Genomic DNA, 11,382 nt, shown 5'->3' on the forward strand with positions numbered 1-11,382 from the left:
TTAGAAAATTATTATGTTTGTACTTCTGTTCCTTTGTTAACTTAGTTTATACTATTTTTTTGAAAACACAGTTGTCTTGTATATAATTGTGGGATACCATTTCTTCATAATAGTATACATTCTGCATTTATTCTTGGGTCTCATTGTTTTTCCTGTCTACTGTCCTCAGTTACTAAGTCTGCATTTTTCTTCCATTTGATATGTCAACAGGAGTACATTATGTTTTGCCAGTTCTTCAATCTAATGGGAAATCCTAATGCTATTCTTTTGTGAATTGCTCTGATATGATGGACTGTAGTATTTTTTGTAACTTAAATATGTATTTGAATGATAAAATGTGCTGATTTCATACTGCTTGGCATGCTGTTTACTTGCTTATTTTATAATGTTTGTCTCAAGCAGGAAGAATCCTCGGGTACTTTTGTGGTCAGTAGCTGTTCTTGTGAGATAAGCTGCACAGATGATGATATTCTCCCTTTATCAGAAGAGTATGAACCACAGAAAAATATTCCAGTCATCTGGAAGACTTTGAAACATAACTCTTTGGATTTCAGTGAGTTTTGCACAGTTTAAAAAAAAAAATAGATAAAAAGATTGACTCTTAAAGATTGACAATTTCATTACAGGTGGAATATGCTAATTACTCTACAAGCACTCCTGAAAAAAATGTGCTTGACCCATAGTAATTAGTCTGAAAAAGAAATCCTACTAGAATGCATTTTTCTGCTAATAATCAATAGATCTGTAGAACTGAAACATTTCAAGCTAAAGGTTTATAGGAGTGTAGCACTTAGTTATTTCTTTCTTTCTTTCTTTCTTTCTCTCCCTCTTCCTTTCCCTCTCCTCCTCCTGGAAATACCACAACATTTCTATTACACTACATACATAGATGGGTAAACTTCCTGAAAACTTTGTTTCACTGCTAACAGTGTTTGGGTATTGAATAGGATTTAGATCTTTGTTATTTCTTGAATATGGATAAGAGCCTTGTGGGCTTTAAAAATGTCTAAACAGGTTACGCATTTGCAAAGATCATCAGAACCAGGTTAAGCTAACTTCCAGTAAAATTTTGGTATACAAGTTTGAAAGATTTTTATGCCACTTAGATACTTTTGAAAATTTTAGCTTTTCAGTGTTACATTTTGGGCCGAGTCTGTAATCAAACAGGTTAAGAAACTGTAAAAGATCATCAAAAATGGAAGGGAGGAGAAAAAAAAGGACTGAAATTCTCAGCTAATGTGTTACTTCCATGGAGATTTTGTGAAGGCAGTGTTGGAGAAGGATTTGGGAGCTTTGCTACCAGAACCTTTTCCTCTGTATCTGTTTGTAAATATTTTTGAAGATGTTTTTACAGTTTGTGGGCTTCTTTTTGGTTGAAGTTCTTGTTCCTTTAACAATTTAAAATGTATCCTTGGTTAATCTGAAACCTTTCATTGTTATAATCATAGTTCTTTTCTTCATTTCCCATAGCTAAGACATTTCAAAATTCAAGAAAATCCCTGAGTGGTTACCAGTGGTTTTCAGGTATCACTGCCCACTTCCTTCCATCAAAGGATAAAAATGCTCAAGATGCAGCACGGGAAGCATTTTCTTCTCTCAGAGGTGCTTTATTCAGTTAATACATTATCTGCTGTCATTGATTATGTTTTTAATATGGTCTTAAGGAAGAATCTGTATTTTCATGTGGCTTTATAACTTTGTATGTTGTGGTTGTTCGTTTGCCATCTCATTTTGAATTTGACTGGAACCTTTGATATCAAGACTGCCAGCTTTAATATTTAACATATCATAATTTGACTGGCTTTGAAGACCTTGGAAAGCCAGAGCAGTGTTCATGTCACTGTAAAAACACTATTTCCACTGTATTTGCTCACTTTATAATGTTCTTGAAATATACAATATGTGTGAGTATGTATATGTGCTATAGATGCTGTCTACTTGCTAAAACACATTTGTAGCTTCCATAATTTTAAATTAAGTTTTCTAGAAAGCTGATATACATTTTGGCATCTAGGATTAGGTCAGTAGCAGTAGATCTCATTTATATTCCTAATGTAAAGATAAAATTGCTATCTTGGGAGTCATGAAATCCAGCTTCTTTACAAGATTCTGACGTATAAAAGAAAATGTTCATGTTTTTGTTTTGTATTTTTTCACTCTAAAGTTTAAGTAAAGTATATTTGCACAGGCTCCTTTTCATTCACAAAAAATGGAAATATTTTAACTCTAAATGAGTAAACTCGGATTCTTGTTTATGAATTTGCATGAGATACTGTCCTATCATATCTTGTTTTCGTGCATGTCCAGCTGCGTATTCATGATTGAATATAGGATGATAAAGAAACCCTAGAATTATTTTTTTTCAGAATTAAAGTTATACTTGGTAGAAGGTCATTAAGCTAGTTTTTGATTGTTTGGAAATCAGCAAAGTGGAGATGATCAGACTTTTATTGAAAAAGGCAATAGATTTTAGTGTAAATCTGCATATAATCTATAAAGTGAATCAAGAGGGTTGTGCAGTCTTTTTTTTTGTCCTCATTATATTTGAATTTGCTTGTACAAACATTTTGTAATTTTGCCTTAGCATCTGCCAGAAAAGGTTGTGTCTGACTAGTGCAGTAGCCTATTGTTTTCAGCAGATTATTTGCAATATCTGTGTGATGGCAAGGAAAAAAACAAAATAGTAGTGTTCTGATCCTTTGCAGAAAATTTCAGTTCTCACGTTTCTTTTAGTTATTCTCCTCTTGAAAGTGGGTGTAGAAACGGAATGAATTATGGTTTGGTTATGATAAACAAAACTATTTGTTTCTGAGACTTAAATCTGCAAATATGCACAAGGCTTTTTATGAACACATTTCAAATCTCTGAAGCAGTTCAGCTTCACTGTGCTGAGAATGGAATAAGCAAAGTACTTTTAAACTCTTTGCTGGGTTAACTGATTTCACCACCTCTAAAGTGAATGAGTGCTGACAAAAGGATTTGGAAATGGAAATTTATTACTAGATGCTATGAAATGTTCTGTTGAATGGATGGAATTCTGTGAAGCAAAGAATGGGAGGGAATGCAGTGTATTGCTGTCTATACATTTGCTTTCTTAAACTCTCACATTAAACTTCTTTTTTTGGATATGATTGAAAGATGACAAAGATTTCTTTGCTTTATGTAATATAAAGCAGCTCTGGTGTAGTTGTACAATGGCAAAGTTTCATAAGCTCGAAGGAAACTGGATTTTTATTATGTTAAAATAGGCTAAAGTTCTTAAATGTTACTTCCTGTAGACAGTTTAGATACTGTATTTTTTGGCTATCAGCTAAGGATTCTGATAACCCTTTAATAAAAACCAAACAAAAAAAACCCCAACAAAACAAACACCAACCAACCAAAAACAGGCAAAAAGCTATACTTCAGTCAGTGTAGCCTTTTGGGGCAGTTCTGCTTAAGTAAGGGTGAGTGTCACCTGATCATATTCTATATGTTATTAGAAACCACTGTTATGTGGTTGACTATATAAGGGTAATACATTCTGTCTGAGCACTATGACTGGAATATTCTATGCATACACATTCAGATGATCTTGGCTTCTCAGTATCTCTCCTTTAGCTGTCTGCTTGAACTTTCCTCTGCTCTCATCTTTCTTTCATTTCTCCTGTGGCCACTTCTGTTTCCTATTGTCTGTCTTGCCATTTATAATTCTTTGTTTATGCAGAGATTATTATTGCAGTGAGAGTTTTTAAAAACAGCTTAGACAAGCATCCCTCTGGAATAGCATATAAATATTTGATCTTTTCCTTGAAGATGGCTACTGTCCCTTCCAGTTCTGTATTTTTGTGATTCAAAATCCTTTGTAGATTACTAGCTGTCATGGTATGAGCACCCCACCCCAAGCCCCCCAAGATAATCAAACTTATGGATATGATTAATTTGGGCTGCAACATATCTACATGCATGAATGCATGATGTGTTCTCATGGGGCAAGAATTCACCACTGCTTAGAGTGGATAAAATTTATTTTGTATTCTGCTTCTGTATATTTGGAAAACTAACATGAGAAAATGTAATGGAAGTGTTAAATGGGGAAAGGTAGTATATGCAAAATCCTCAGTCATGTTTAGACAACAGGTTATTACGAGTTGGTTTTGCTGAACAAAACCAGGACCCCTATGCTGTCTTTCAACACACATTTAAAATATTCTTTCTTTAACAGCTATTTTTTTTTAATCCTGCAGATAATTTGACTTCAGAGGGATTGAAACTGAAGGATATTATTTTGGTTCATCTATATATGAAAAGTATGAAAGATTTCAGTGTTATAAACTCAGTTTATGTGACAGAATTTGATTTGTGTCCACCAGCAAGGTAGGATTAGACTACTGCTATAGTATATTTATGATGCACTGTAATAGACTGAATTATTGTTGCCATGTTTGTGAAGTATTTTACCAAATGTTTGTGTCTCACAGAAGAAGACTTTTGCTGCCTTTTGGAGTATTAACATTACAGCTGCTCATGTCAAAAACACTAGGGTTAGAAATTCCTGCTTTAATATATACCATAAGGTTTACAAATGCCCCCCCATATGGACTTACAGAAGGATAATACATGGTTTGCAAGTCTTAGTTCTTTTTGACTTGATTGGACTGACAACTGTTTGTATTGCTGGGATTTTATTTGCTTTTCTTTTCTGTTTGCATCCCTTGACCCGTTGGCAGTGCTTCTCTGAATGCAACCCGGGATATCACCAACCCTCTTTGCCACAAGGGCACGTTGTTGGCTCATGTTCAAGTTGATGTCCATCAGGAACTTCCAGTCCTTCTCTGTAAAGCTGCTTCTGAGCTAGTGGGCCCTCTACCAGTTTGTTCCTCTACCATGTGTAGAACTTGAAGCTTTTCCTTGCTGAACTTCATCAAGTTGCTGTGTGCCTGTTTCTTCATCCTGTCAATATCCATGTGGATGGCAACTTGCCAAGGATTCATTCTGCCCCATCATGCAGATTATGAATGAAGATGTTGAACAGGAGTGGATGCAATTTAGGCTCCTGGCTGTTCACCTGTGAGACTTAGTGCACTGATCCCACCCACTGAGCCTGGCTGTTCAGCCAGTTTTCACTCCACCTTACTCCCTGCTCATCTGGCCCATACATCAACAACTTCTCTATGAGTATGTTATATGACAAAGTGTCAAAAGCATTACTGAAGCCTTACTGCCAATATTAATCCTTCCTTAAAGTGATGAGGTCTGGAGCCTTCTAGGTCTTTGTGGCAAATTTTACTCACCTTGTCCTATTTATTTTGTTAAATTCAAAGAAAAATTATTATCTGAACAGTTGCTTGGGATTCACATCATGAGATACTGACAGTCATTTCAAAACTATATTTAGGCTATTTCTTTCCTTCCCCTGCCTATATGCACTTAGCTCTGATTGAAGGCAAATACTGGATTAGACGGATCTTTGGCTCAATCCAATATGGTTGTTCTTAACATCTTGTGTTTCCCTCAGATAATCACACTAGATGGATAGCTTAGCTGCACTTACATGTTCAGTGAAAATTCATGTATGGAAAGAAATTACACTGATGATAACACTTATTCATAGGTACAAAAAGCATAGTTGTTTCAATATCTTTTGTACAAAATCTTCCATGTTGCATCCAAGTCTATGTCTGACATAATGAAACTGCTTCGTGATTTAGATGTGCATTATGTGATTTCTGTGTTATTTAATGTGGTGGACTTGTTTTCCATTTGAAATTGGATAAAAAACATCTAGCTCATAAAGTATTTTTTGTTAAAAGATGTGTGTTAAAACTAATTTTCTGTTTGTATTTTTTATTGCCTTTGTCAAAAGGCTTATTTCTTTTTACAGTAATTCATAATTTTTACAGTAATTTTTTATTCTTCTGAGATAATATGCTGAGAATGCAGAACTGATATAGCTTGAAAAATTTCACTTGAATCATAGGTTAATACAGGTTGCAAGGGACCTCTGCAGGTCATCTAGTCCAATCCTGCACTAAAAGCAGGGTCAACTGTGTGGATATACCTCTTGTCTTCTTCATATTTTTAAAACCAACTGTTCAGCAATTTTCTAATGAAAAATCCTATATTTTATACTCTTGCTGCAGAATATGAAGTGTAATAGAGGCTTGTGAATTTTAAGTATAGCAAGACAAATAGTTCAAAGACATTGTTAAGATAATCATCACATTCCACTACACTGCCTGGGTGTCAGACCCAAAACAGGCAGAGAGAAGCTTCCTTGAGATGTTTACTGTAAGGCTGGATTGTTAAATCAGAGAGAAATGGGAGGGTCAGCTGTGTGTGCCTTCAGAGGAAGCATCTAATCCCAGCTGTAAACTACACAAAATTATTCTCCACTCCTACATATTCAAAGTTCTCTTTTAATACTCATCTTCTCCTGATTTAACTTTCATTTCTTATGCCTACATATTTTAGGCCTCCACATTTTGCATAGCCAGCTACTTAGCGTTCCAACAGTAAAATAATAAGGTAGAAGAATTAGAAAGTTGCAGGAAAATGACTTTCTAGTTTTATTTTTATGGAGCAAACAGTATTCAGAGGATTATAGAACATCCTGAGTCAAAAGGGACCCACAAGGATTGTCCAAATCCACCTCCTGGCCCTGCACAGAACACCTTCAGAGTCACAACCTGTGCCTGAGAGCACTTTCCAAACTCTTCTTGAGCACTGTCAGGCTGGTGCTGTGACCACTGCCCTGGGGAGCCTGTTCAGTGCCCAAACTCCCTCTGGGTGAAGAACCTTTCCCTAATATCCAACCTAAGCCTCCCCTGACAAAACTTCAGGCCATTCCCTTGGGTCCTGTCCCTGTCATCCCAGAGCAGAGATCAGTGCTTCCCCCTCCTCTGCCCCCCACAGGGAGCTGGAACTGCAGTGAGGTCTCTCTTCAGTCTCCTCCAGGCTGAACAGACCAAGTGACCTCAGCTGCTCCTCACAGGACTGCCCATCAAGGCCCTTCACCATCTCCGTAGCCCTCCTTTGGATGCTCTCTAACACTTTATATCTTTGCTATACTGTGGCTCTCAGAACTGTCCCCAGCACTGGAGGTGAGGCTGCCCCAGCTCAGAGCAGAGGGGACAATCCCCTCCCTTGCCCAGCTGGTGATGCTGTGCCTGAAGTCCCCCAGGGCTGGTCCTCCTGGCTGCCAGGGAACTGCTGGCACATGTTCAACTTGCCACTGACCAGGAACCCCAGGTCCCTTTCCACAGCATTGTGATTATGGTGCATATTTGTCTATGTTGCATTTTGTCCTGAAGAAAAATTGTACAGTAGTTTGCATGGTTGCATCATTGCATTATGTACAGAGGCCTGGTTGTGGAAGTTCTCACAAGCAGTATGCTGGAAGCACTGACTCGGGTGTGGATCTGCAATAAATTTGCAAAATTGTCTTGAAAATTTACCAGCCCAAGCAGAAAATCCATTCATCCATGCTTATGATGATGGTAATGAAGAAAAACTACTATATTTACATGTGGGAGGTGAGAAGAGAAATAGTTTTCTTGGAAAAAATGAACAAGATGGGAAGAATTTTATAAGGCTATGTTACATGATATGTAAAGAGAACAAGTAATTTTTTGTTGGATTCCTGCTGGGAGCTAAATGACTTTTCTATGCATGGACTGCAAATATAATTATTTTTCAGGCTTTGAAATGTTGATTTCCCCACATAGACCCTCAGCCCCCCTGCTTTTTAACTGGCCACATGCAACACACGTCTGTCTGTTCATCAAGGCACTCGGTCTTCCTTGGAGAAAACAGAAGTGAACTTCATAAATGAATGCTTAAGTAGATTTTGAGTCCTGTCATATGTATGTATCTGTCATGCAACTAAAAGTATAGCAGAAAAATATGCTAGTATTACAGGTAACCTGTGAGAAGGTTGTAAAGCAACTATAAGCTGCTGCTTTTTTGAAAACTTTGAACTCTACTGTCATCCTCATAGGCAAACTCAGGAAGTGGGGACTGGATGAGTGGACAGTGAGGTGTATTGAGAACTCCCTGAATGGCAGATCCCAGAGGGTTATAATCGGTGGCACAGGGTCTAGTGGCACTTGGAGACCTGTCACTAACAGTGTACCCCAAGGTTCCATATTGGGCCCAATATAAAAGTCTTGTTTAACTTACTCATCAATGACTTGGATGGAGGGGAGATGCCTCCTCAGCAAGTTCACTGGTGGCACCAAGCTGGGAGGAGTGGCTGGTACCCTGGAGCAGTCCTGCAGAAGGACCTGGACAGGCTGGAGAGATGGGCAGAGAGGAATCTTCTGAAATTCAACAAAAGCAAATGCAGGGTGCTGCCCCTGGGGAGGAATAACCCCATGCACTACAGGCTGGAGACTGTATCTGGGAAGTCTCTGAGAAGTGCTGGAAAGTAGCTCTGCAAAGGACCTGGAAGTCCTGGTGGCCAAGAAGCTGTCTGTGAACCAGCAGTGTCCTTGAGGAGATAACAGTGTTGATGCTAGCGGGTTATTGCAGTACTCTAACTTTTGTTATATGATCCTGGCAAAATTTCCTAAGATAATGTCCAGACAAAAAAAAAAAGGGAAAATAAATGTTGAAAATTGGTTCAAACAAACTTCTGCTTGAAAAAGATAATCGTCTTGTGTTTTCAGAGTATGTGTGGAAACACGGTTACCTGATGGAGTGCTGTTTTGCATTGACTGCCTTGCACATAAATATGATGTGGCAATGGATGGTGTAGTACATGATGAAAAGCTGGTCCTGCATGTACAGAGCATTTCCCACTGGGCACCTGCCAGCATAGGACCTTACAGTCAGTCCATCAAGGTAGGAATTTTTGTTACTTCATGTGAATATATGACCCTTTACTGAAATGAATCCAGTTATAAAAGCGCATTCTCTCTATGTGCAAAAGAAAATGTGTAAAAAAAAAATACAGCATTTATAATTTATGGTTTTAAAACTTGTAGATGACTTACCTCTCATCAGTTCTTCATTTTGTGATAATAAAACTGGTTAAATTATTCTTTTCAGAGAATCTCAAGAACAGCATACTTCTGTTGTGTATTATAATTAGACAAAAAACCTGTCATACATACACTTTTATAATCTGCCTAGAATATAAACAGAATTTAGGAACAGCTGAGGATATTTCAGTTTCCTTGTTAAAGCTCGAACTTTTTTATAGGTAGAGTCAATCCTAAAATGCTTATTTAATTAAATCCTTTTTAATTAGAGGCTTGTGGTGCTGCTTAACCGTTTAAAAGAACATCAAGGTTGAAGAACTGTTCTGTTTTTCAAAATAACAACTAAATGAACAGAATATTGAATACTATTTAGAAGAATGAAAAGGAGGCAGTAAAGTATCATGGAAAAGTGGACTAGAAATTTGCATTAAAAATTTCTCCCAATATGTTATTTTCCTACCTAATATTCTTTCTCCTAATATGGTTTTAGTAACTTTCTGATAATTCATGAACTCTCGACCTTTTCTGTTGCTAAAAATATATGCCTATCTTACCAATTCTCTTCTCGTATAATACATAGTCCAGTGCAGACTGATTTAAGCAAGACTATGATATCTTTTCAAATTGCCTGAAATATTTTTGAGTCTGCAAACCTAGTATAATAGCCATGCAATTGTATTTTATTTTGTCTTTGTACTATTTTACAGAAAATTTCAGGAACAGTATTTTGCTTCAGAAGTTCATGTGGAATTTTTTTTATTTTCAGGAATAAATATTGATAGATTACTACTGTATGAATCTTGTTCTTACAGGAGGGTGGGGTTTTATCATCTCTCTATATCCATTTTTCTTGAGAAAACAGGAAGTCGGTTTATTAAACTTTATTCCATTCAGTCTTACACTTTAATGATCATGATTGTATCATATCATGCATTATCCTTCAAAGATTAAAATTAATAAGCTTTGTATCTTTGTTATTTGGAGAAACTTCTCTTACATTGCAACAAAGCTCCAAATCCTGGAACTGCCATCAACTAAATTCAAAAAAGTGTGTCAACTGAAAATTGCTTCAGTAACCCACTGAAAAATCTCATGCTGCAGTTGTCCATACGCAGGTACTGCCAGATCTTCTGGTTATATGGCACAGTCAGCATACCCAAGGAAAAGTTCATATCTCTTCAAATATGGTGTAACCAGTAACACCGGTCAGCAATTCAAACATGAAGGAAAATTTCCCTCTGGTGTATTTTGTTTAGCTTTATTTCTAACCCAAGAGGACATTTTGGTTAAGCAACATTATTTTCCCTTACAATGTAAAAGAAGTATTTTTGCTTTTAAAAATTTTTTAAAAGGAGTAAAGTAACAGTAATGAAAAGCTGTACCTCTCCTACAGGATCACTCACTTGGTTGTCCTTTATGGCTGTGTTGTGTCTCTAGTCCACAAACACCTGTAGGAGGAATTGGTAGTATACATGGCAGCCATATTTTTATTTTTCCTTTGCCAGATTTTGCCTTTACTACTACTACTACCAACAATACATTTCATCTGGATATCAATATTTAACACTCTGTTTTTGTCTTGCTAAACATTTTTGACTTTTTGGTAACATTTCCATTCTGCAGAGCTTGATATAGTATTGTATATACTGTAGTATGTCAAATATACTAGAACAAATAAACATTTTAGTAAATGTTTTTAATATTTAAATATTTTTTCTTTCTAAAATAGCATATAAAGGATATAACTTATAAAACTTTTTTCATAAGAAAACATCACAGAAGAATGTATCAGTGCATAAACAAAATATTTGAATTTGAAATTTTGTTAATGGAAGTTATGGATTTTTTATCTTCTTAAACATGAGTTTTCCAAAATTAAAACCTTCTTTAAATGAGTTTTTAGAACGTACTAAGGCTATATGTGGACAGGTATTAAGCTCTTAAGTTCACCAGCAGAAGTAAGCACTTAAATATATTTTAGAAATTGATTATATTTTCCAGAATAAATAAAGAAGGAACAAAAATGATGTTTCAGTCTTTGTAGTCAACAAAAATTATATGAAATTATACGAAGTTTATGATGATGAAATGTTTATTAGTTGTTTATGATTGAGGACCAGAAGCCGAATGATTTTAAAACAGACAATAATTATTACCCTTATGTTCTATATACATAGAGTATATATCTTTTCCTCAACAAAAATTGGGCAATTAAATTTTTGTCTTTCAGTCCAATATGAAATTTTGTGGACACTGGGGAATCAGCATGTATTTTTGCACAGTGTTTTTGCTGAGTTCAGAATAGACCATAGACTGATATTTAGGATATTGCAAGTAGGGATTGACGTGCCCTGGCATGTAAGAGCAGAGCTGGCAGCAGAGAGATATAGGTAGTTCATGCAAACTATGGAATTCACAC

The 11,382-nt window shown here is 36.2% G+C and overlaps 1 protein-coding gene across 8 annotated transcripts in view; it reads left to right on the forward strand.

Moving 5' to 3' along the window:
- Positions 1–11,382, forward strand: part of DPH6 (diphthamine biosynthesis 6) — a 197,706-nt gene that overhangs the window by 78,290 nt on the left and 108,034 nt on the right. For 7 of the 8 annotated variants that reach the window (XR_004497795.1, XR_004497796.1, XR_004497797.1 and 4 more), the window contains 4 exons: positions 400–553; positions 1,471–1,602; positions 4,227–4,356; positions 8,649–8,823. Coding sequence is in view for 5 of the 8 variants with exons in the window: in XM_033514979.1 (XP_033370870.1) it covers positions 400–553; positions 1,471–1,602; positions 4,227–4,356; positions 8,649–8,823 (591 nt within the window). In the remaining 3 variants the exon portion in view is untranslated. The remainder of the gene's footprint in view (positions 1–399; positions 554–1,470; positions 1,603–4,226; positions 4,357–8,648; positions 8,824–11,382) is intronic. The other variant, XM_015630809.3, reaches the window with a different exon arrangement.

Source organism: Parus major, chromosome 5, assembly GCF_001522545.3.
Source record: "Parus major isolate Abel chromosome 5, Parus_major1.1, whole genome shotgun sequence".
Taxonomy (NCBI): Eukaryota; Metazoa; Chordata; class Aves; order Passeriformes; family Paridae; genus Parus; species Parus major.